The sequence below is a fragment of the Neovison vison genome, chromosome 1 (genome assembly GCF_020171115.1).
Source record: "Neovison vison isolate M4711 chromosome 1, ASM_NN_V1, whole genome shotgun sequence".
In the NCBI taxonomy this organism is placed as follows: Eukaryota; Metazoa; Chordata; class Mammalia; order Carnivora; family Mustelidae; genus Neogale; species Neogale vison.
Window position 1 is genome coordinate 259,175,669 of NC_058091.1, and position 25,629 is coordinate 259,201,297.

At 43.4% G+C, this 25,629-nt stretch overlaps 1 protein-coding gene and 1 long non-coding RNA gene across 18 annotated transcripts in view; one reads left to right on the forward strand and one right to left on the reverse strand.

Moving 5' to 3' along the window:
* TENM2 (teneurin transmembrane protein 2) overlaps window positions 1–25,629 on the reverse strand; it is a 1,132,942-nt gene that overhangs the window by 40,425 nt on the left and 1,066,888 nt on the right. For 15 of the 17 annotated variants that reach the window (XM_044229881.1, XM_044229874.1, XM_044229857.1 and 12 more), the window contains 6 exons: window positions 24,637–24,657; window positions 21,280–21,512; window positions 19,901–20,055; window positions 17,796–18,670; window positions 10,510–10,685; window positions 8,760–8,995 (listed from right to left, as the gene is read on the reverse strand). In XM_044229881.1, the coding sequence (XP_044085816.1) occupies window positions 8,760–8,995; window positions 10,510–10,685; window positions 17,796–18,670; window positions 19,901–20,055; window positions 21,280–21,512; window positions 24,637–24,657 (1,696 nt within the window). The remainder of the gene's footprint in view (window positions 1–8,759; window positions 8,996–10,509; window positions 10,686–17,795; window positions 18,671–19,900; window positions 20,056–21,279; window positions 21,513–24,636; window positions 24,658–25,629) is intronic. The other 2 variants (XM_044229866.1, XM_044229849.1) reach the window with 1 other exon arrangement.
* On the forward strand, window positions 4,863–24,825 carry LOC122893147. The gene is made up of 4 exons (XR_006381588.1): window positions 4,863–4,928; window positions 5,757–5,908; window positions 7,169–7,242; window positions 24,793–24,825. It is a non-coding gene; the product is annotated as an uncharacterized LOC122893147 (long non-coding RNA).

Here is a 25,629-nt window from a genome sequence, read left to right on the forward strand (position 1 = left end):
ATGACACTGGCTTGGGGCAACGTGGTCAGTGTGTAGCTGTTGCTCTTAGACTTCTATTCCACTCTGTCCTGGTCTCTGTGGCCTCACCCCCATGTTCTAGGATTGTCTCAGTGGTGTCTTGTCCATCAATAATTGTTATTCCTGTGATGGGGGACAAAGTCCGGAATGAGTGAGGTCGCCATATTGGTCATGTCACTCTGAGTCAACTTTTGAAATGTACAATTCTTATAAAAATGCCTGATCCCTCTAATAATCAAAAATGATAAACTTACTGGCAGCTGAAAGTTTAGGTCTGTTGTGTAGCCTAATCAAGTATCTTTAGTTATGAGCATGCCATTTGTGAAAAGGAGGCGCCTCGGCTGCAGGCTGTGGGGCGTTGGAGGGCTGGACAAGCATGCTCAGTCCTTCATGGGCATCTGCCCCCACTTGAGAGTGTTCAGGAGCTTTAATTTAGCCACACTGTTCTCTTATTCTGAATTAAATTACCCATCTAACAATATTTAAATTAACCTTGAGGCTTCCTGGAGAACATAAAAGTTATTTTGAATTATTTTCACTGCCAGGATCAGCACAATTCCCTTCCCAGCCAGCTTGGTAGGTATTCAGTGATAAAGAAACCAATTTTTAAATTAATACAATTTTGTGTTTGTAAGGAAGCCATTATTTTTAATTATCGGGCATTTTCCTCAGCCTGGCTTCCCCAGTTAATAAAACTCAGCTATTTAGCATGGTTTTTATTTTTGCAGAGGGCAGACTTTGGGAAGTAGTTTTCCCTGTGGAATCTCCCCCCAGAATGTTTTGATCTCACCAAGTACACGCCTGTCACAAGGAGGCTCGTAAAAAACCCTGAGAAAAGGAAACGCTGTCGTCAAAATGGCCCTGCTGGGCCCATAACCAGTGACTCTAACTTAGCTCAAGGGGCAATGACGGGAGCTGGTGATTTGAGAAACATGAAGGAGGAAATTAACACTGGGCTGGATCCCCTCCAGGAAAAGGCATTGTAGCACAGCAGGAGAGGTTTCAGCTAGACTTACGGAGGAACACTTTGCCTGTCATGTTTTGAGTGTGGGAAATCCCAAAAAGGTGAGTGAGGGAAGGCACGAGATTTTCCACGGCTGGAAACATTTAAAAGCTGAATTCCTGCTTTAGCGAGTTTAGGTAGTCACCTACCCAGAGGAAAAGTCAGGCCTAGAGGACATCTTCATTTCCTTTCTGGGTCAGTCCTCTGGGATTTCTATAGCTGCTCTCTCCTGTTGCCATACAAGAAGACTCAATGCTACATTGGGATCAGTGCTTGTGCAGACAAAACAACTTGCTATAAATTTAATATTAGCTTAAATAATGCATAATTAGAAGGGTAAGCCTCCGCAAACATATTAAATAATGTATTCCCTAAGCAAACATTAGTTTTTGGATGACTTGCTGTTTTGGATGATGGTGAGGTAGAGAGGTGGAAAGACCTAAGTTTGAGCTGCAGTTTTGACTCTGCAGTTTTGACGCTGATTAGTTTTGTCACTGCAAAGCAGTCTTTCACCTTTAATGCCTCAGTTTCCTTATCTGTAATGGCCTGTTAGCCTTTGACGAGTAGGGACTTTATGTTTCTTAGTGTCCATTGTTATTTTTGAAAGTCATTGGTACTCAGCACACATTTGTGAATAAGGGGGTTGAATGGGACCCAGTATAAGAACCATGGCAACTCTCATGATCTAAGGTTCTAATGTGGAAAACTGGGAAGAGAAAATGTGACTAGGACATCTGTGATCTCCAAATAACTAAAAGGCTTCATTCCAAAGAACAATTAGAGTCATTCTGGGAGGCTCCCAAAACCTGGAATTAATAGAAGTTAGAGAGAGTGGATTTTCATGATGTCAACTTAAAATCCCATTTATTAATTCACTAAATATTTACTGAGCACCTATGGTATGCTTATGACTGGGATTGGCACTCAAGATAGAGCAAGACATTTATGGTCCTTGCTTTCATGGAACTTACAGGTTAGAGGAGCCAACCATGAAAACATTATGCTGTAATGAGAGCAAACACAAAAAACTATGGGAAGGAGGAAGGACACTTAGAACTGGGCTCACAAGGACCACTTCCTAGAAGAAGTTCTGTGTCAGTGGGAGCTTGAAGGATGACTAAGACTTTACAGGTGAGGACAAGGAAAGGGTTGGGGAGAATATTCCAGTTGGGAAGTCAGCAAGTGAAAGCTTGTATAGTAAGCAAAGGCCCCTCACAGGCAGAGAACTTCATTTCAGGTGCTGTGGGAATATTCTAGTAGAGGTGGGTGGGCTGGTAGAGAAGAGCGGCATCTGGTATGTAGGCTCAGCCTGGATGACCTGAATAGGTTTTGTACTTGTCCTCTCTCAATCTGAACTTTCCAGAATCCCAGCATGTCGTGTGTCTCCTAGCCTCTAAGAAGGAAGATAGTCTAGTCTGCAGATAAATGGTCCTTTTCATTCACCAATGTGTCCATCTGGGGAGGACTTGTATATTTCTGTATATGTCTTGTATATGTCTTGTATATGTCTCTTTGACCTAGCCCCCAGCTGGTTTGCTCCAGTCACACTAGCTCTCCTTCCGCTCAGGGCATACCCAACAGTCTTGTCTGCTTCAGGGCATTTGCACATGCTGATCCACTAGAATAGGAGGCTGCCTCCCATCCCATGCCTGGAAAGTTCCTACTCTTCAGTTCTCAGCTCAAATATCTTTCTCTTAGAGTGGCCTAACCTACATCAGATATTCCCCCTTACCTGCACCCTGTATTTTTCTCTGTAGCACCCATCACAATTTCTTTCTATTATTTGATCAGTTATTTGATTATTATCTATTTCCCTTTGCTATTACAGGAGGGTCTTACCACTTTTCCACCACACCGTCCAAAATAGCAAATCAGCCAAAAGTAATACTTGTGTGGGGAATACATTGTTTAATGTTTGCAAAGGCTTGCCCTTCTAATTCTATATTATTTAAGCTGATATTAAATTTATCACAAGTCCTGTCTGCACAAGCACTGCTCACAGTGTAACATTGAGTCTTGTCGGTTTCGTTCACCTGTATACACTGAGTGCCTCCTACACTGCCGGCACATAGATGTTTGAAATATGAAATATCGGTGCAGATTGAAAGCACTGCGGCAGGAAGGGACTGATAAAGCCCAGGCTTTCTTGGTAACTGTGGCTATTAGCAGAGCTACTTCAGCGGGCCAATGCACAACTGAGTGCATGTGTGTGTTCGCACGCACAGCTGCCTCCCACCTCGCTCCTGGGTCACTGTCATTTGCCACAAAGGTCAAACTAACACAAGCCAGTGGGTAATTGCAATGTCTTATTAATCATACGGAAACCCTAACAAAATTGCTCCCACCTCTTCTTGGGAAGGACACTAATACCAATATCATGATGAAAAATGATCTTGGAAATGATTTTTCTTTTGTTCTGCTACCTACACATGTAGTTGTTTTTTTTGCTTCTGCTATCTCTATGTAAATCGTAATCAGGAGGCAACATCTTAGAGGGTGGATGTCTGCTTCCTTTTCAGAGAGAATCATGCACTGAATCCATTTCAGGGAAGAGCAGGAGTTTTAAATCTCAGAAGAGGTTGGTTTCTGTTCTCTCTTCTCTTGCTGGTGGGGAAGGTTGGGGGTTGGGGGGAATGATACATGAACAGAGCCTCAGGACCAGAAGTCTACCTTATGATTAGGCTCTGGAGGGATGGAGGGTGTAGAATATATCTGGTGTGTGTGTGTGATTTAACCTATTCCTTCCTTCTTTGGGTGCAGCACTCCCTTTCTGTAAGGTTTCCCTGTTTAGGTGGTTTTACTGAGATGTCCAACACAAGATACATGTGTCTACATGTGACCTTGACCTTGTACTGGCCAATCATAGATCTGCATCTGTACCAGGTCAGTCTCCTGGGTTTGTTTGTTTGTTTGTTTTTAGTATAAGTGGTGTGGGAGATTCTTTCTTCTGCATTCACTAAACTAAGCTGATGTCAGCCTAAAGTCACCTTTGGCCATCTCTGCCTGACTCCCCTATGTAACGAGGTCACTGGTCTACTGTGGGAGAAAATTAGTTCAAGTGCCAAGAGAAATAATGCTGGGGATGGAAGGGGACCACAAAAAAGGGAGAAAAAGAGGTGTCAGCCTGATGACATCATTTGGGCTTGTGGGAGCCCAGTTAGGCAAGACGATGAATGCCTTTTCTTTATTATGCGAGTCTGAGTGGGCTTCCTGTGTTTTGCAATGGGAAGATTCCTGACAGATACCGGGAAAATGTGATTGTGAACTCATGCCTGCTTTGGTGAGATTGGGGGGTGGTGTGGAATTCTCACATACATGCACCTTCTAGGGAGGACCCTTAAAGAGGCATGGACATTCCCTTGTCCCTCCTCACCTGTTGTCTGAGTGCCTATCACATGGCACTTGTCATCAGGGACACGGCGGTGAGGTGCTCACGTAGCTTACAGGGGCCCTGATGAACTGTTTTGTGTGGTTGAAAAGCCGGGGAGAACAGAGAAAGGAGTGGAGTAGAAAAGACTCTTTCAAATGAGATTCCTTGAGACGACCTTGGGAGACATGATGAAAATGAGTCTCACGTTGAGTTTGTGCTGGAAAGAACGGACTAACACACTAAATTTTGCCAAAGCATCATAAAACTTCTGGTGGAAGGTTCTTTGTTGGTCTGTCCACCACCCGACATTTCACTCGCCTATATGGAAAGGCTGCTGACATGTTCCTCACCCAAGAGATGTCCCTGACTAGGTTGCTGGAAGAAGGGCTACCTGGGTGGCTTAGAATTTCACTGGGGTCTATCATGGTAGCTTCACTGGGATTTTTGGTTTCTTCCGAATTCCAGGGAAGCTTAGCCTTGGGTCCTCACATCACTCAAATGGCCAGACTCCTAGAAGCTTGATGGCACCTGGGAGAGGTAAGTCAGCTTGCTTCAGTGCTTGATCTCCTCTGTTGCTGTACCACAAGTTCTCTACAAACTCCCTGCTTTTCATGAAAGAGCAACGTTTTTTCCCCTATATTAAGAAGTAGGGCTGGGTCTGCCAGAATGTCACACGTCTGTCTTGGGGTTCAGTCCCTAACTTCTCTCCTTCACAGAGACTAGACAGTCACTCAGTTTCCTAGTCCATAGGATTGTGGGGAGGGAGCCTAAAAAGGAGAGCCCAATACAGCAACCCTGCTCCTTATCAAATCCTGTTAATTGTGTATGCTAAGTATCTCTCAGATCCCTCCCTCCCCCGTCTTTCTCTCTTTACTGTTAGTGATTTAGTTCTTTGTTTGGATTACTGCAATTGCTTTCTTCTGTCCCTCTCCTCCTATCTTGTCTCCTTCTAATCTATCTTCCTCCACACCTGAGGAAACCCGAGAGTCTTTCTAAGACTACACATCCCAACACATCACTCTGCTAATTAAACCCTGGAACAGTTCCCCACAGTCCTCTGGATAAATGTCATCCTAGCAAAATATTCCTTTCCATGTGTTGCCTCTGGCCGACGCATTCTTTTTCTGTACCATAGTGTTGCAAGTTCCCTTTCCCTCTGGCGCACCTGACTTAAGGTTTCCTGAAATGCTCTTCCCCTTTTGACCTCTCTGTTGCGTCATAGGGAACATTTCTGATCTGATCACCCCCTCCCCATATCCTTGCCCGGCTAATTCCTACCACTCTTCAGTCCTGAAGCTTTTCCTGATCAAGATGGCAGAGACCCTGCCATGTGTTCACCAACTCTTTCCTTTTATTTTTCCTTAGGCTCTCACAAAGACGACATTTCCTAGGCTGTCTTGTGGTTCAGGTGAAGTGATGCAGGCCATGCCCAGCTCTGCTCATTCAGCCCCTTGTCCTTCCAGAGCAACCCAAGAGGTCATTTGCCTACTGTGGCGGGATCACAGGACAGCAACGCAGTGAGTCCCCACGAGGCTGAGCTGCTTGCCTTCTCTGCACTGTGATTGGAAAGCTCCTGAGATTGTAGGACTTATTTGTTATCTGGCCTCAGTCCATCCTCTCCTGACACAACCAACTACTGCTTTCCTTGTGACATTGCCTCTGTTACAGCTTACACCGCACGATTCACATTGCTTTCTCCCCTGGAATGCAAACTTCTTGCTGGCAAGGATTTAGTTTTCTTTCTCTCTCTCTAGTCTACTCACTCCATAGTGCTTGGCATAGAGTTGGCACTTAGCAAACATGTTTTTAAAAAAATGTATAGTATTGGTTTAATTTGCAGCCCACATACAGAGGAGACTTAAAGCAAAGAGAAAATGTAAAAAAACAAATTAGTTGTACACAGGAAAACGATGACCATTGTAAAACGCAGCATTCTCCTAAGAGTCCATTCTAGTAATCTGAAGGAATGAATGAAAAATTTCAGGGCCCTGTTTGACAGTGGAAATCAAGACAGAGGGAAAAGAAATGTCAGCCCTGGAAGTGAGAAGAGCCCATTGCCCTGTGCGCGCCAACAGGTACCCTTAGTTTAGGGGCTGCAAACCTCCTTGCCTTGGGCTCCCGGAGAACCTAAAAGGACACTCCCCAGTTCTCTTCATCCACAGCACGCTCCCCCTTTCTTTTACACCTTCTTCCACTTGCTCCCCTGCAATTTCCAGGAGTTGCTTTTATTTCATTCACTAAACAATTTATGAATTGAATTAAAATAAATGAGATGCAAATAAATTCCAGGCTTTCTCCCTCATTTTCAAATTACATTTTCAGTCCACTCAACCTGTTATAATCTCATAGTGATTTTCATTTAAGAGAGCTAAATGGATATGTGATTATTGTTACAGGAACTAACACCAGACAATTAAATGTTGAGGTGTTGATAGATAAAGCTGTGTTTTGATTTGCATAAACATGATGCCAGCAAATCTAACCCTGGCAGAAATTCAGTTATAAGACTTGCGTGCCTAACTTCTGCTAATTACCACAAGTATCATTATTAAGATTTTTAATATTCAGAGTTGGGATTATAGCCATTTTATTTTAGGGCCACATTTATCTTTATTTTGCAAACTTAGTCAAAATGCATAACTGATTTATCAGAGAAAAAGCACGATTACTACTTATAATCAACTTCTACAGTGCAGCATATCAAAAATCAATTATACAGCCCTGAAATCCAGTCATTAAGGATTTAGCTACTAATCTCATTTCATTTTTGTCTTTAGGAAGATACGGCCGTTTGCAACTTTGCAGATACCAGCACAGGAAGAAAAACATGGAAGACTGCTGATAACCTAATGTGAGGAATGGAGCTCCCACTAGACAAAGGCAGAATCGTAATATGGAGTGGCCTGGCCCTGTGGGGAGATAGGCTGGGTGGGGTGGATTTCCACCCAATAGCAGCCAAAGATATTACCCAAGTGTGATTCCCAAGTAGTGGTTAAACCCTGTGAGGCTGCATTGTTTACTCTCAGGCCAGCACTTATCTTAATCTGCAGTTACTTTAGTTATTTATTAGTATACTGCCTATCTGCCTGTCTGGTTCCTTTCCCCACCCTTGACCATCAGGGGCATGAGGGAAGGGATTTTACTTGGGGTGCCATATTGACTTCCAGTGCTGGCTTATAGTAGGTGCTCAGTATTTAATGTGTACTGAATTTGATGAGGACTGGGATCCCTAGGTTTCCCTGCCATGGGGGAAGGGGTTAGCATGATATTAAGAATCAGACCCTCCTAGTGCTTGGTAAGTGACTAGGGCAGGACCCAGATTATCTGGATGACTGTGAATTTCATCCTTGGCGGTAAGGATATGGGCAAGTGAGGCAGACACAAAGATGGAACTGGGAGTGGGTCCTGGCTGTGCCATTTTCTAGCCCTGGTGCCTTTGGGCAGGTTACGTAGCTTCCCAGAACCTGTGTTTCCTCATCTGAAAAACAGAGGGAAGTCCCTCTGGGGGGCTGTCGAAAATAAGTAAAGCATGTAACATAGAGCTTGCATCATGAAAGTCCTCAGTGAGTGTTGCGTGTTAGTTTTTTTGTGGATAAGCTGCCCAGTCTGGGGAAGCTACAGTTCGTTGAAAATTTCTGCTGTGGTTTGCTTATGATTTCCTCTTGGCAAGCCTTCCCTGATCACCTTGGGCTGGGTGATATCTCCTCCTCTGATTCTGTCAGGCCCTGGATGCTTCGCTCACTTTTTTTTTTTTTTTAAAGATTTTATTTATTTGACAGACAGAGATCACAAGTAGGCAGAGAGGCAGGCAGAGAGAGAGGGGGAAGCAGGCTCCCCGCTGAGCAGAGAGCCCGATGTGGGGCTCGATCCCAGGATGCTGGGATCATGACCTGAGCTGAAGGCAGAGGCTTTACCCAGGTGCCCCGCTTCTCTCACTTAACCCACTGGATTACCCTGCGTCTACATATTCTACTGGACTGTTGACTCCTTGTGTGTGAAGAGTACATTATAAAATTTCTGTTCTTCCAGTATTCCTCAAATTACTCCACACAAAGCTGGCACCAGGAACCAAGTAGTTTGTCGAATTGGCCAAAGAGTGAGAATCGAGGGAGCAGATAGCTAGTGTGACAAGAAGACTGCAGCTATCCCAAGCTAGAGTGGAGGGTAAATCTGTACCTTTTTCTCTCCTAGTAAACAGACATGGTTTTTCCCAAAGGGATAGGGCTTCTGTCGTGTGGGAGAAAGACTTGTCTTTCCCATGGAAGAAAGGAGTAATGGAGGCTTGGGACCTGGGAAATTGCCTCAGCTCTTGAGGAAAGGGTGTATTCCCTACTACTTAGCGGTGACGAATTGGGTGGAACCACTTACCCGGAGCTTCCTGCCAAAGATGGTGACTTTGCCTTTAATCTGTTCCTTTCTTAGGCGCCACTCAATGGAGTTGAGGCCATTCTCCATGGGCAGGGAGATGTTGCAACGCCCAATGGTGGGGGTGATGGTGCCCGCTAGGACATGGGGCTCACTGTGGAAGCTGACACCCATCCCATTAGCGTACATCACCCTCAGGGTACCGTTATTACAGAGCTGGTAGCTGTTCCGCACTTGATCTGGAGAAATGTAAGTGGGGGTGGGGGTAGGGAAAGAAATTATCCACTCTGTTAGTCATAAGAGAACAGAACCCCTATTTTTATAGGTTTCCATGGTACTTTGCAGCTGTCAGTCTAAGGCTGCCTTCAATTAGCACACATACAATGTTAAGGTGAGTAGCAGAGATGCTACTGATCCGTGGAAAGAAAAACATTATTAATATGTGGCACTCCAGAAATAATTATGCTGTGATATTTTTCTTTTACTCACTGAAGACTATTAATAGTACCTTTAAAGATGTCTAGGCAATAGACATCTGCCTACACAATTTGTGTCAATCAAATCCCTAATCTTTAACATATATATTTTATCTTAAATGGGGAAAAAAAAAGACTATTTCTTTTTTTTTTCCCTTTTGCCTACCATCTAACCTGAAGTTGATGGTCTAGCTACAGATCAAATCAAGAGAAAAAGCACCCTTCCTGGCCTTCATGCTTCTGCTGCTGACTCCACCACCATGCCAGCTCTCCTCAACAGAACTCTGGAGATTCAAACAGCGTAAGGTAGACTGAGCTAGTGGGTGCTGATAACATGTGTTTATCTTCCCAAAGGGAATCTACACTAGTCAATCAGACTTGTGACCTTTTTCCTTATCGAAAAGTTCCAGGAAGGAAACGTGAGTCTGAAACTCCTTTATAGATATAATGCTTCCTGATTATTTGGGCAAAGGAGTCCAGCTTGGCTGGCTTCGAGACGCTGGCTTTTGGGATAGTGAGCAAATGTGTATCTGTCACTCCTGCAACTGCAGCCATCATGCAGAAAGACAGAATCTACATCATTAATCATTTGGCAGAGCAGAAATAGAGTCATTGAAACAGGCTCTGTCGTGGGATAATAGTCCAGAAATGTCACCATTTATCTACTGAGAGGACACTTTTATCCTCTGACAACGGGCTAGCCCACTGACATTATATCTTAATTAAAAGAAAAATTAATCTGCACAATTCCTTTTCTTGCCAGCTCCTGTGCTTGTCCCTCACTGTGTGTCATGTCAAACAGTGCTAGTAACTATGGGGTGGTCAGAAACCTTTGAGATCCCAGTCTGGGCAAGAGATTGCTAAAGGGCTCTGATTCCAGGGCAATCAACCCAACAAACAAGTGCTTAGAAGAAGAATCAGGATGTGGCCAAAAAAGGAAAATGTGTAGCCAAAAGGATAAAGAGCCTTGGAGAAGTTAACTATGTGTGTTGGGCTGGTGGGGAGTGCTGATGATGGAGAGGTAAAACCAAGTGGGGATGGCAACTGACATTTTCAGGGAAGTACACAGACATTCCCAAAGCTCTAGACATTTCATTTAGTATAGATGACATTCTCCTGAATCTGATTAAGTCATTTTCTACAAGACTGACTTCTTGTAGAATTTGTTTACGGTGGACACTTGACTAAAATAACAAGCTAATGGGTGTTCCCAGTCTCTGGAAGTCCTCCCAGGCTTGCCGGGGTCTGTGGGTGAGTTTAGTGGGTAGGGGGCTTACCTTGTACCACTGTGTAGGAGGCCTCCACTGAAGACAGATTGGTAATGACAGTGACATCATCATCACGGTTGGAGTTCTCAATGTCAATGGTGATGGACTTCTCCATTTCCCGGTGCAGACTGGTCACCACCCCCGTGGGGCGTGTCACATTGGTCAGGCGGCCTTCGTGGTCATAGCTGGAGGACAGACACACTGGTTTGGAAGCACAGTTACTGGAACTGAAGGCTTTCCCACCACTCAGAATCACACAAGAGCCAGAGAGACTGGAAGGTAGAGTGGCTGGGTAGTGTATCACAATGAGGCTCCTTGTCACAATCAGTAGGACTTGGCATTGGAGACCATCTATGTCCTTCCTCTTCCATACTCCTATAACTTCATCCCACTTGCCACCTCCTAGGCTTGGATTGTCAGCCTGGGCCAAATGCAAACTCCATGCCTTGGCTCAAGCATAGCTGGTCTGACTGCCTATACCCCTTTCTCTGGTTTTACAGCCCAAAACAAACCAAGTTCCCCAAGCAGCCTTCCTAGACTGTTTTCATGATGACTCACTTGAATTCAGCCCCCGAGTCTAGGTATACTTGATCAAGTTCTGCTGCTAGAAAGTTCCCTGAGAGTGGCCCTTCTCCTTTGTGAATGTCATCTCTACTCTTCTCTTAAACTGTGGAATTATTGTTTCCATCTCCTTTAGCAAAAAGCCTTGGTGTCCCACTGGTAGAACATTTTCCTACTCTGGGAGATCCACTGTAATCAGCAAGCTTGGGCCCTCCATAGGCCATAGGAAAGAAACTCTTTTTAAGGGCTGGATGTAGAGGCCTTTGAGCTTTCCCACATGAGATGTTACTAGAGAGGAGAGGAAGGAGGAACAAAGAAAGTAGTTGACTTGACCTCTAGGTGTGACTCCCTCTTGACTGGGGACAAGGACAAAGTTGATTGGTTCTGAGTGTTGGAGACTGGATCTTGTACAGCATGTAGGACAGCCAGTGAACAGAACCTTCGTGGCTTATTTGACTTTGTCACAGAGGACTACAAAAGTAAATACAGATGGTGCCTGGCAAACAGTTCGAGAATAAAGGAATGCAGACCTGGTAAGTTATTTGAGAAAACATGATAAGAAATTTTGCTTCTGGAGATGTCTGAAGGCTGAAAACAGAACCACATTAAGCTGAAAGGCCAGTTGGACAAAGGGTGTGGGGAGGGGAGAACTTTGAGTGGGGATCACAGGTTTGGCTCTACCCTCATCATTTGTCTAGAGCAGTAGGCAATGGGTGGTACAGATAATACATTATAGTGGTTACACCACCAGGGCTTTCCGGGTATACACAGATGGGAATCAGGCCCTCCAGGATTCCCTTTTGTCATCTAATCTGTTAAAGAAACTGCCTCTCAGATGGGTGTACAAAGATGTTATTTACTAATAGTGATAAGTTAGAATAACCTATGTGGTCATTCGTCAGAGATTTGTTAAATAAGGTTATATCCATAAAGTAGAAACCTCTAAAGCCATCGAAATTAGTGACAGTGATTTTTTAAAAAAATTTATTCGACAGACAGAGATCACAAGAAGGCAGAGAGACAGGCAGAGAGAGAGGAGGAAGCAGGCTCCCCGCTGAGCAGAGAGTCCGATGTGGAGCTCGATCCCAGGACCCTGAGATCATGACCTGAGCCGAAGGCAGAGGCCATGCAGGCACCCCAATGACAGTGATTTCTATCCATTAGAGTGAAAAATGTATATATTATTGAGTAGAAAGAGTGGAGCACAGAAATATATTCCTCTGATAGTATACAGGGGTGAAAAATGAGGATGGGTAGAAGAAGTTCTCTCAAAATACAGACATCTCAACATTAAGGATAGTTTTCTGTGTATGTTTGTATGTTCCCATATTTTAGGAATTATTTTTAACCAATATGCCTGACTTCCATGTTTTCTGACTAGAAACAAAAGGTATTTAATTGAAATAGAGGGTAAAAAGACAAAAGATCAATGAGACTAAGAGATGGTTTTTTAAAAGATAAAATTGACAACTCTTAGCTAGACTCACCAAGAAGTGACAGGACTCAAAATCGGAAATGAAAGAAGAGACGTTACTACTGATACCACAGAAATACAAAGGATCATAAGAGATTACTACTAAGGAGTTTCAATCAGTAATCAAAAGCGTTCCAACAAACAAAACTACAGGGCCAGATGGCTTCACTGGTGAATGCTACCAAACATTCAAAGACTTATTAATAGCAATCCTTCTCAAACTCTTCCAAAAAACAGAAGAGGAGGGAACTATTCCAAACTCATTTTAGGAGGCCAGCATTACTCTGCTACCAAAACAGGACAAGGACACCACACAAAAAGAAAATTATAGACCAATATCTCTGATGCATATAGATGCAAAAATCCTCAAATCGTATTCATATTTAAATCAAATGTAGAAAATCATATTCAATAGTACTTTGAGAGCGGGATTTATTCCCTGGATGCAAGGATGGCTCAACAGTTGCAGAAAAAGCATCTGACAAAATTCAACATCTACTAGTGATAAAAACTCTCAGAGGGAATGAACGTGAACATAATAGAGGCCCCATATATGACAGATCCACAGCTAACATCATATCCAGTGATGTGATTCACATCATATCTAGTGAAAAACTGAAAGCTTTCCCTCTAAGATCAGGATTAAGACACAACAATTAAGCAAGAAAAAGAAATGCATCCAAATCATAGAGAAGTAAAACTGTAACTGTTTGCCGATGATATCATGTATAGAAACTGTTAGAACCAATAAATTCAGTAAGGTTGCAGGATACAAAAATCAATACATAAAAGTCTGTTGTGTTTCTATACACTATTAACAAACTTGCAGAAAGACAATCCCATTTATGATTGCATCAAAAAGAATTAAAAAAACCTAGTAAAAACTTAACCAGGGAGGTAAAAGTCCTCTTATACTGAAAGCTCTAAGACATTGATGAAAGATACTCCATGTTCATGGACTGGAGGAATTATAATGTCCACACAATTCAATGCAATCCCTAACAAAACTATAAAGGCATTATTCGCAGAAATAGAACAAACAGTCCTAAAATTTGTGTGGAACCAGAGAAGACTTCTAATGGCCAAAGCAATATTGAAAAAGACGGACAAAGCTAGAGGCATCATGTTCCCTGATTTCAAATTATATTACAAAACTATAGTAATCAAAACAGTATGGGATGGACACGAAAGCAGACATACAGATGAATAGAGCAGAATAGGGAGCCCAGATTAAAAGCCCACACATGTATGGTCATTTAATTCACCAAAAAAGGGCCAAGAATATACAACAGAGAAAGGACAGTCTCTTCAATAGATGGTGTTGGAAAAACTGGATAGCCACATGCAAAATAATGAAACTGGACTGTTACACAAAAATTAACCCCAAATGATAAAAACCTCAAAGACCTGAAACCATAAAACTAGGAGAAAACCTAGGTGGCTAGCTCCTTGACATTAGTCTTTGCAATTTTTTGATTTGACCTCAAAAGCAAAGGCAACAAAAGCAAAAATAAACAAGTGGGACTGAATCAAGCTGAAAAGCTTCTGCACAGTAATCCATCAACAGAGTGAAAAGGCAACTTACTGAATGGGAGAGAATTTGTGAAAATCATATTTCTGATAAAGCGTTGATATTAAAAAAACACCTCATACAATTCAATAGCAAAAAAAAGCAAACCACCTGATTAAAAAATATACAGAGGCTCTGAATAGACCCTTTCCCAAAGAAGACACACAAACAGCCAACAGGTACACGGGAAGGTGCTCAACACCACTAATCAATGGGAAATGTAAATCAAAATCATAACGAGGTATTACCTCACACTTATCAAAATGTCTATTATCAAAAAATGTAAGAAGTAAGTGTGGTCAAGGTTGTGGAGAAAAGGAAACCCTTGCACACTGTTGGCAGGGACGTAAATTGATGCAAACACTAGGGAACAAAGTATGGATGTTCCTCCACAAATTAAATCTAAAATTACCACATGATCTGGCAATTGCACTTTAAGGTATCCATCCAAAGAAAACGAGAACACAAACTCGAAAAGATAACTGCACCCCACGTCCACTGCAGCATTCTTTACAACCGTCCAGATACGGAAACAACCTAAGCGTCCAATGCAAAATTACTCGACCATAAAAAGAATAAAATCTTGTAACCTGTGACAACATGGATGGACCTTGAAGGCATTATGCTAAGGGAAATACGTTAGAAACAAATACCATATGATCTTATAGGTGGAATCTTTAAAAAATAACCTGAGCTGCTAGACGTGGAGAATATTGGTGGTTACCTGAAAGGGGAGGTAGGTGAAATGGGTGAAGGGGGTCCAAAGGTACAAATTTCTAGGTGTAAATAAGTCATGGGGATATAATGACAGTGTGGGGATAGGTAATATTACGGTACTGCATATTCCAAAGTGGCTAAGAGAATAAGTCTTCAAAGTTCTCATCACAAGAAGAAGGTTTTTGGTAACTGTATAATGGTGGATGTTGACTAGCACTTACAGTGCTGGTTATTTCACGATATATACAAACATCAAATCATTATATTGATGATTTGACTATGTCAGTTTTATCTCAATAAAAAAACACTTCTGTTTGTGTACAGTTGACTATGTCCATTTGACTTCAGTATGTCAATTTTATCTCAATAAAAATAAGAAAATAAAACACTTTTAAGTCTTTGTGTACAGGGTACCTAATGGACTACTCGGTATCAGATAATACCTTCAACTCCTTCAGGCAAGCCGGGACTGTATGGGGAGTTGCATGACCTGGGATCCAGGCAAAGATTTAATTCCAATGCACCTGGACCTGGATGATGGTGCCAGCTGCCAAGCTTCTTAATGAGAGCTGTAGTAGAAACTGGAGATTCTAGTTTTGGGGAACAGAGGATTGGGGTTGAGGCCAGGATCTCAGGGGCCACAGAAAGAGCATGTTATGTTCTCTTTAACTTTCAAAGAAGAGTAAGTTTCCTACAGCTGTGCTAACTTGCCCATGGAGTATTTTCAGGTTCAGGTCTCTTTGCAAGTAAGTCTGCACATAGTTGCAAGGAGCTATGTGTTCCAGTAATGGGATCTGGAGGCCACTTAGTAGAGCCTTTGCAGTCTTGGCCTGTGTGGGGCCCAAGGGATCAAAAGACTCATTAATTCAGCAAGTATTTACTGCCTGCCTACTATAAGTCTGTCATTGTTTGAGGTGCTGGAGACATGACTAAGAACAAAATGGGTGCAAATCCCTGCTTCTGTGATGTACATATGATGGACAGGGCAAAAATAAACCATGGTTTAAAATACAGAGTATGTCAGATGGTAACAAGTGGTAAGGATTAAAATAAAGGAGGGAGAGAGACAGAGTATGCGTGTGTAGGGGTGGTTGTAATTTTAAGTAGAGTCCTGGGCCCTTGAGGGATGCAGGCTGCTCTTCCCCAGCTGACCATGTGTACAAGTACTCAACAAAAGGAATTCACCTTCTTTTTAGGAGGAACAAGAAAACCTAATGCATTTGAAGCCCTACAATTGAGAATTTGTGATAATTGGATTTATCCACATTACCAAAAAGCAGCTCTTTAAGAGAAAAATCATGCAGTTTCCATGTAACTTGTGAACTTCTTCTTCATCTTTTTTTTTTTTTTTTCTTTTTTAAAGCATCCTGCTCCTATTTTAATTCAACTAGGGTCCCCTCCTGGAAAAATACTCCCCCAGTTAGAGCTAGTGTCTAAAGGAGGACCCACACCCGAACTTCTTTATTATGGTCTCTAAGTCAAGCCTAATTCTGGCCTTCTGAGAGTGACATTGTTTTGTCCTCAGTCATGTCAGTCCACAAATTATCTCTGAAATGCACTGGGTCCTTAGGTGGAACTGCTAGAAAGTGAAAATCTAACTGGTGTTGGGGTTATCATATAGTTTTAGCCCAAGCTGGTGTGAGAGCTAAAGATAGCACTCAGATCGGTGCCTACAGGGGTAGAGTCACTGGCTGGTAAAGTCTGATCAAGTCCCAGCGCCTGAAGGATACTAGGATGCTTCTGAAATGACAGCTTGGCCCAAAGGCAGAAGGGAGGAAGGGAAAGCAATTATGCAATGCAGGAAATTTCCAGCAGGTGGCAACAGCTTCCTTTCCATGCTCCCAAACCCATCTGCCCACCAACTGGAAGTGAAAATTCCTGGACTTAGGAGTTGTCAACAATGGGGTTTTCTGTTCCCTTGCTTGTCCCCCATTCTTTCTGCAACAGCCCCTCCCCAACTCACTAAGTTCTCAGCCAGCAGCAACACCTCGACAGAAAGCAAGCAAGAACTCCAAATGCGAGCTTAACCAGATCCTTCACAATCACAGAAAGCCGGACATTTGCAAATTCCATCCCAGTCTCAGCAGGGACTGGGGGAATCTCGTCTCACCAATTTCCCCCAGGCAGCATCCCACTGGTTAATACCTGCGGCAGCAGGCAGTGTGACCAAGCACTGGCTGCAGGAGTGACGGAAAACAGCTTTTTTGGCAAAACAAACGGCGGGACTATTAAGCAGGAGATAATTGTTAGGGGAAATATGACCAGCTCTCACATCTTTTAATATACCTAGCACTTTATCTGTATTGATCTGCTTCTGCTAAGGAGGAAATTCAGAGTTTATCTACCTGTCTGTGCAATCAAGTGTGTTGCTGGACCTACTGGCAAATTACGGGAGTCCCACCAGGATCTTGCCTTTTAGATTCTCATTTCCGCACCCATGGCAAACATGAATAATCAGCAAAGTTAATGAGCACTTGCTCTCGCAGGCGCTGTGCCCGTCCAATATCCTGAAACTGGAGGGGCAAGCAGGCAAAAGAAACCGCCAGCCCTTGTAGGGAGGATGTTCAATATCAGAGACCTAACAGTGCAAATCACTTCAAAGTCAGGGAGAGGGGACATGAATATCTTGAGGCCACAAGTTGACATTAAAGTCAGGAAAACAGGGGCACCTGGGTGGCTCAGTCGGTTAAAGCCTCTGTCTTCAGCTCAGGTCATGATTTCAGGGTCCTGGGGTCGAGCCCCGCATCAGGCTCTCCGCTCAGCAGAGAGCCTGCTTCCTCCTGTCTCTCTCTTTCTCTCTGCCTGCCTCTCTGCCTACATGTGATCTCTGTCTGTCAAATAAACAAAATCTTTAAAAAAAAAAAGGTCAGGAAAACAAAGTGACTGAGCAATTCTAAAAGCTACGTGGACAGCCAATCCTGTTTGCTAGCTTGGATAGGGTGCTGTCGAGAAATACTTTACAAAAGTACTTACTCATAGAAAGTTGTCCATCCTGTTTCATCACTCTTGGTGGCTAGGAGGCCAGTGTTTCCATCATAGGTCATGAGGCCAAGCTCCAGATTCTGTGTGGACACGACTTTGAGACCTCCATTGGTGCCCACTGTGAGGGTGATGATCTGGTTGTCAGGCATGAGCAGGTGGCGGGGCACGCCACTACTGTCCCGACGGATCTTCAGGGAATTCCCGTTATTGTCAGTCAGTTCAGTGACATCGTTGTCAGCACTATAAGTGAAATTGTACAAATACTCCCCAGTCACCAGGCTCACAGTGTACTGGTGGATGCCATCGGCGTTGAAAACGTACAACTCCTGTTCTCCGGGGGATGCAGCCTCATACTGGTTGAAAGCATTAAGAACAGGCTTGTTTTTGCTGACCGCCCTGATCCGAATATTTCCAAGGTCTGCGATGTAGATGGTACCATCTGGAGCTACAGCTAAGGACGATGGGGAATTCAAGATGGCGTCAGTCGCGTAGGCATCGTCTCCCGAGTAGCAGTTGCAGTTGACATCGTTTTTGCAGTCACAGTCTGAGGCTGCCCCAGCTAAAAGGCAGATCTCCCCGTTGGTTGTGACCTGGCGTAGACGGTTAATCTTCTTCTCATCCGTCTCGGTGATATAGAGGACCCCAGTGTGAGAAATGGCGATGGCACTGGCTGACTCCAGGGCGGAATGAATGGCTAGTTTGCTGAGGGAGTAGTCAATTCCAGGAACCTGGCAGTGCATGGGGCGTCCTGCGATGATGCTGACTTGGTGATTCTCAGTGATTCGAAGGATGACGTTGTTCTCGAGAACATACAGGGAGTTGTCCATGGGGTTGACAGCAAGGTCTGTTGGCCACTCCAGGCGAACCTGTGGATGACATGGCATCAAATTAAGGAGCAGCCTCCAACATGCCCAGTGTTTAACAGTAGGACACGTCTATTGGTTTTATGCAGCTGGGGAACAGGACTTTTTTACCCACACTATATGAGAAGTGTCTGTCACCAAACCACTTGCTCATTGCCCATGTTGAATGTACACAATGAAGAAGAGGCCATGTAACAAACATTTGCTGTGATATCATCTACTGTGCCTAGAGTAATCACCAGCTCTAGCCATGATGCTCTTCTCTGTCCCAAATGATTGGACCAAGGTCGAGTCATCATATACAGTTGTACAGATAATTCACTGCACAAGGAGCTAATGTAATCCATCACAGCCTCTGCTCACCAAGCTATGGGCCTAAGGAGGCTATGTTCATTTTGAGGCAGCACTTTTATCTAATACACAAAAGAAGCCACACTGATTTAAGGTGGCCTGACCCAAGGGCCGCCAATGCACAGGCTGGCTAGTGAACTACAACTTGAGAATTTGCTTGAAGAAATGAACTGGGCCTTTTCTGCAAAACTGAAGTGACCATCTTGGTGGCAACTGTCAGTTTGTTGTGCAATTTGAGCTGAAATTAATGAGGTTGATTGAAGGTTGAAAAGGCCCTTATAGACAGGGCAAACATGTATTTCAGGATGTTTGAGGATCTATCTAAGAAAGTTCAGTTTCTCCTGCTGCACATCTGTATGAGTCTCTCTTCTTTGCCCCCATAAGAGCCCATACCAAGATAATATCACTTGGGAAATTATTGTAGACAGCTCTGCTCTAGTTTACTACTGCACAAAGTAAAGGTTTATATAGTAAGGATGCAATCATTTCAGATTAACAGGGAAGTTCTGATTGACATATAACACTGTATAGTACATTCTCAAACCTGCAATAATGATTGAGAAGAGAGGTAATTACACAGTAACTCCTACCCTGTAATCTGCCATGGCTGGAGTGTGTCACCGGCTCCACTATCTGAGCAGAAATCATCCCCACCCCCCAACCCACGGCTTTCCTTTCTCTCTTGTGCTCTCTCTCATTCCTATCTGACATTTCTCATTCCATCTTGCTGTCTAGTTCATCTCAAACCTTCTACAAACAAACCTGTAATCTGTATCTATATTTCTTCCTCCCACTCCCACTTTCAACCCAAACCGGCTGCAGGTGAGAACTTCAGGCTAGGAGCCAGGTGTGGCATAGTGATGAAAAATAAGAAAGTCCTACCTGGGCCACATCCATGCTGGAGTCACAGCTCAGTGGCCGGACAGCAGTGAGGTCGTTGGAGCCCAGCAAGGTAGATATGATTCCATTCTGGTCAACCTTCCGGATCATGGTGGCATCAACAAAGTACATGAGCCCGTTCTTGTCTACTGCAATACCTGATCAAGACAAACAGTGGGAGTGTGTCTCTTGGCAAGGAGTAGGGCTTGTGGAGTAGAGATGGGGATGCTCTATTGGGCATTACCTTCTAGGACCAGGGACCTTACTCATGAATGCTCAGGCTTCGAGCAGTGGCTCTCAACCTTTAAGGGTAACACCCTTTCTCATGAGCACTGTGCTGAGACCTGCGTAATTCCTGGGGTCCTGGCTGTATCACCACCTAACTGAAGAATGAACTTTGGGCTGCAAATGAGCTAAGTCTACAAATAAATGAATGGGGAAATAACTTGGTATTTGCTCTCTTCAGAAAAGAAGTTATTTCCCAAGTTCATTACTGGAAAAATTATTGGTAGTAAATTACTTGAATACCCTTCACAACTAATGACAACAACAAGATGGAGAAACAGGGATTCTTGCTGTCACAGACTCCCAGTTCAAAATATATCCTTCAGGAAACATTCCCAGTTAAGCCTTGACTCTACTCAGTATGCCCTGGGGGAACACCTGTCCTAGCACGCTCCCCGTAAATGCACACAGTGGCTTCTATTTCTTGTGCACCTTGACCCTATGACCCAAGCCCAAGGTTCCTCATCCTTAATCCACACTGCCAGATCCTTTAGTGATAGCTAAGAATGCTAATAAGAACTGGGCCTTCAAAGGACCAATCAGTCCTTAACCCTAAGTATCCTTGGTCCTTTCCAAACAGAGTTCCTTCAATTCTAGGAACATTCCCCCACCCCCCCAGCCAATCCCAGGTCCTTGGAAATTAATCCCATTCTTAACTGCTACCATTCACTGGACTCTTAAAAAACGTCAGGGCCTGTGATTAAGACTATGCACACTACTGTTGACCATGAACATCTGGGAGTGGTTGGAGGCCCTCACTGGGCTCTGTCTCCAGCCCGAACAGTTGCCACTCTGGCTCATGGAGCTAACATATCCCCTTGACTCCGTGTGACTGGTAGCAGTCCAAAATCTCTAGGAGCAGTCCACCCCACTTTCCATTTGTGGTCTATGTGGGTGATGACGTTTACTTCAGATAAACACAATTTTTTTTTTTTTTTTAAACACCCACACATCAAAGTAAACTATCAGAGTGAGATTACTATAGGGGAAGCTATATTTGGGATTGCCCGGGCTTAGTTCACTTCCAGTTAAGAGGCAAGCCAAGCTTGAGACAAGCTTATTCTGGGGGAGGGACTTTCTTCCTTGGTAGCCTTTACCTCGAGGGCTCATCAGGGTGGCATCCACGGCCTTCCCTCCATCCCCACAACGGGCTTCATCGAAGGGCAAGCATTGCTCTCCGGTCCCCGCCACCACTTCTGAATTCCCAGCCAGGTCTTTAGCTCCACTCAGAGACTTGACTCGGTAGATTCGCCGACTGTTGGTGTCAGACACGTAGAGAGAGCCGGACACAGGGTCTACTGCCAAATAGTACTTGTGTGCTGGGTTGTTGCTTTGGAAGAAGCACAGAGAGAAATGAGAAGGGGGCTAAGCAGCTGGCCTACAGGATCAAAGAGGTGACAAAAATCCTAGCAAGACTTTAGACATTTCTAGCGTCTTTCCACTTTATTGAACTGGAAAGAATCTAACACAACAGCTTAGTGTTCTCACACGTCCTGGCTCTTAGCTACTGCCTTCTGACTGGACCTAAGCTCCTCAGGCTACGCAGAGGGTTCATGGTTTCCCGTCGTGCTAAAATACCAGTTTCACTTAGCTGGTAGGAAAGATTCTGCTCTGCTCCTGCTTTTGTGTTTATGTTTTGTGTGTATCAGTCTTCTTTACTTCCCCCTTTGGGTTTGATATGTTTCTCAAGTGGGATTGAGGAACACTTCCATGAGACAAGGTTTTCTTTCTAGTCCATGTTTTCTCAGTGCTTCCAGTATACCAGATCATGAAGACTGGGGCAACCTAGAGTTTTCCTAACTTTGTGTTGGGAGGTTCCAAGAGGGATTCCCCAGTCTGCACCTCAGATCTTCTCTACTCTTATTCAGTGTGGATATGAATAAAGTTGACTTTTTTTTCTTTTTTTTAAAGAAATTTGATGTCTTGCTGATATCACACCCAGAATCTGGATTACTGAGGGAGGAGACATAGTTTTTGAATTTGGGTAATAGTGAGGCCACAGGTGTGAACCAAGATCTGCCAAGGCCCTAAGCTACACTAGGACAGAAATTCTCTTGTGTGTGAGAAATGTAATAGGAAGGCACTAAGCCTTAGAGACTTGGACCTCTTTCTCTGCTGTGCATCTAGCTGTTCTATATGCTGCAGATCAGGACAGACTAAGACACAGGAAACTCTAAACTCAACACTGACACAGCTGGTGACCTGAGGTAAGTCTCTTGGCCATGTTGGGTCCTAGATTGCTGGTTTGGATAATGAAGAAATCAGGTCATTGCACATGTCCCTTTTGGCTCAAAACCCTACTGTTTCTTCCCTTTGCAGTGTCTGTCATGTTATGGGAGGTTCCCAACAGAACAGGAGCTCATGCTATTCCTATACTGTTATTAAATCACTGCCTTTAGGATACCTCTAGTCAATGCCTCTCTGCCCTAGGGTGGTAGACAAGGTTTTGATGCCACATGCTGAAAATGAGCACAGGCCTCTTGTTTTTCAGTTATTTTTCCATTGTAGTTTGGAATTATGGGAAGGAAAAGGACGGGAGAGGTGAAGGCAAGGTGAGGGGATGATTGTGTTGGATGCATGTGTCTTGTAGACATCAGATGGTAAATTACAAATTAAAACACCCCTATTTGGGTTCTTCCCCGATTTAAGGAAGAAAAGAACTATGAAGCTATTTTTAGGAACAGTTTGTGAATCGAGACCATCTTTAATTCCAGCTTCTCCTCAGGTTGCTATTAAGACACATAATTGAATTGGAAGTCAAGGTCTTTCTAAAATTCGAGCCTAGATCACTTGTTTAAAAGAGTAGGCTATCAGGGTTCCTTTTCTTTCCTTCCCTACCTTCCTTCTTCTTCTTCTTCTTCTTTCTTTCTTTCTTTTTTTTTTTTTTTTTGGCTATTAAGTCTTTCGAGAATATGCACATATGCAAAACAAATTAGGGCAGAAAGGGAAAACTTCATGCCATTTTTTAATTAGATGCTGTACTTTGTTACTGAATGAATAGTGGCTGGCGTGATCAACAGAAGGATGAGGGCACTGCACATCTGTGCCTATCTATGAGCAAGATAATTAATTCTGGGCTTTCTAGGGAGCCCAATTCAAAGAGTCTTTTCAAAAACTCTGGCAGAAGAACAGATGTGTGAGGATGTGGGGTCAGTCATTGCTGGGGTCTTATTCTTCCCCATGGTGTCGTACCCATCCCAACCAAGATTCTTATAGAAACTCTTGGGTGTGGGAGGTTGGGGTATCAGGTGGTGGGTATTATAGAGGGCACAGCTTGCATGGAGCACTGGGTGTGGTGAAAAAATAATGAATACTGTTTTTCTGAAAATAAATAAATTGGGGAAAAAAAAAAAAAAGAAACTCTTGGGTAGATGGACAGCCTTGTTTCCATATCTGTGGCTATGGTGAAAGTCAAATGGGGTATGTGAATTTGAATGGAGAGTGTCCTTCCAGGGCATTGTTGATTTTTTTTAAAAACTTGGCCCAGTTGGGGCACCTATAAGCATCCCAGTTTTGGAGTATGGAGGAGGCGGCCAAGGGCTTATATGCATGGCTTTTCGACAGACTTTGATGATCCTGTAAAACCTGACTCCTTTCTATGTCTAATTCTCATGTAACATCAGGAAGAAGTCCCTTCCTTGTTTCATTTCAAGAAGTAAGAAGAAGCATTCCCTCGAGTTTTAAAATACATCGTTTTGCTTTTCTATCTTCTTCCAAATAAAAAGGTCACTTTTCCTCCATTTCAGTGCAACCTGGGGTCCTGACATTTTCGTGACTTTGTAATGGGAAGCTCCCCAGAGCCATATGCACACATATGTGTGTTGTGCACTATATATGTGAATTTTACCAATATTGTTTTAAATGACAACCTGGAGCAGTTGAAAGACAAAGGCTATTTAGACAAAAACTACTTGGACTACGCCCTTCCTACTCCTTAAAAGTGATTTAACTCTATGAAAATTCCCAATGCATCTGACTGTTGGATTCATTCTGACCAGCAGATTGGCAATTAACTTGTTTTTTTTTAAATGACCATATATCCAGGGGAAAAAATCATTAATGAGTTGAAAATGAGTTTTTGACCCGTTTCCAGTTCATTAAAGCTTTTGTGAACCCAGTCCAGCATTTACAAAAGCCAGAAGTTTGCCTCAACTGTTTAGCCCAATTATGGACCGCACTGAGCAGTCGGGATAAAAGTTCGCTGAGGGTTCATTATCTTGCACTTGCATCTCCCGGAAATTCTAATTACTGTCAGCTTATTTGGTTGCTTTTTGACTGCATTTCATAATTGCTAAAGCTTATCATATCCACAACACACAATTAGCACATAAAAAAGTTACTATATTTGGTACATAAAAATACACAACATTACACAAGAAGCACAAAACAAAAAGCAAACACAAGGAAGCAAACGAACCATATCAAATTATACGGGAAAGAGTTCTTGGTCTTACCTATGTTTAAACTCTTTATTTCTTTATAGAAAGAAAACAGAAGGAAAAAGAACAAACAGTTAGCTGAAGAATTGATGATAAAGCAAACACAACATTTTTGTTTCTTACATAAAAGGGCCCAAAAAAACCAGTCTTTTTTTTTTTTTTCCCTTCTAGATGACAGCTCCTGACTCAGTCATGTGGGGATCACTCCTGATTTTGGACTCCTCCTGGCCATTGAAAAATCTAGACAAGAATGCTTGAATTCTCTGACCAGCGATGTGGCTGTCCCATGACATAGGTGGCAACAGGTGAAACAGGTCTTCCGGCTAACAAAAGGATGCCAAATAGGTCACCTCTCGAATGCCAATACCTATTGATGAGTAATGGCTGCCAGGAGGGCGGGAGTATGATTCTGAAGCCGAATGCAAGCCCAGCTGTAAAGAGTGTTGTGACTCATTTGTAATGTCTGTCCTGGGTGTGGGAGGGAGCCTGGTGCCACCTGTGCCGTCTATTTGCCATTGGTGCATTACAGGGTAGAGTCCGCACCACCCAAGAAAGCCTCTTCCCAAATCCATCTGCAGTTTGGCAATCATTCTCTTGGACCCTGAGAGTCTTAACCATTTCCTATCCCTGCTCCATGACACCTTCCCTCTCCCTGTCTCATTCTGCATGTGTGGGACCCCAAGTATGCATTCTTTCTTACAGGTAACACCCATAGGTGAAATTAATGGCTATTAATATCCACTCATAATTGCAGCCAAAGACTCCAGTTACTGTTCCTTTTCTGGGAAAGTGGTAAATGTTTTGTTTGTTTGTTTTTGTTTTTAGAACAAAAATACATGCCAGTTTCAACAGGAAAGGGGCTAGAGTTAACAGCATTAGGCAAAGAGGAAAGAAGCTAAGGTCTCAATAAAGAGAACTGCTTCTCATTCCTGAGGCTTCTAAGACCACAGTGGAAGGAGTCCTTAAACCCTCTTCCCTTCTGGTTGAGGAACCAGGTTTCAGGGAAGG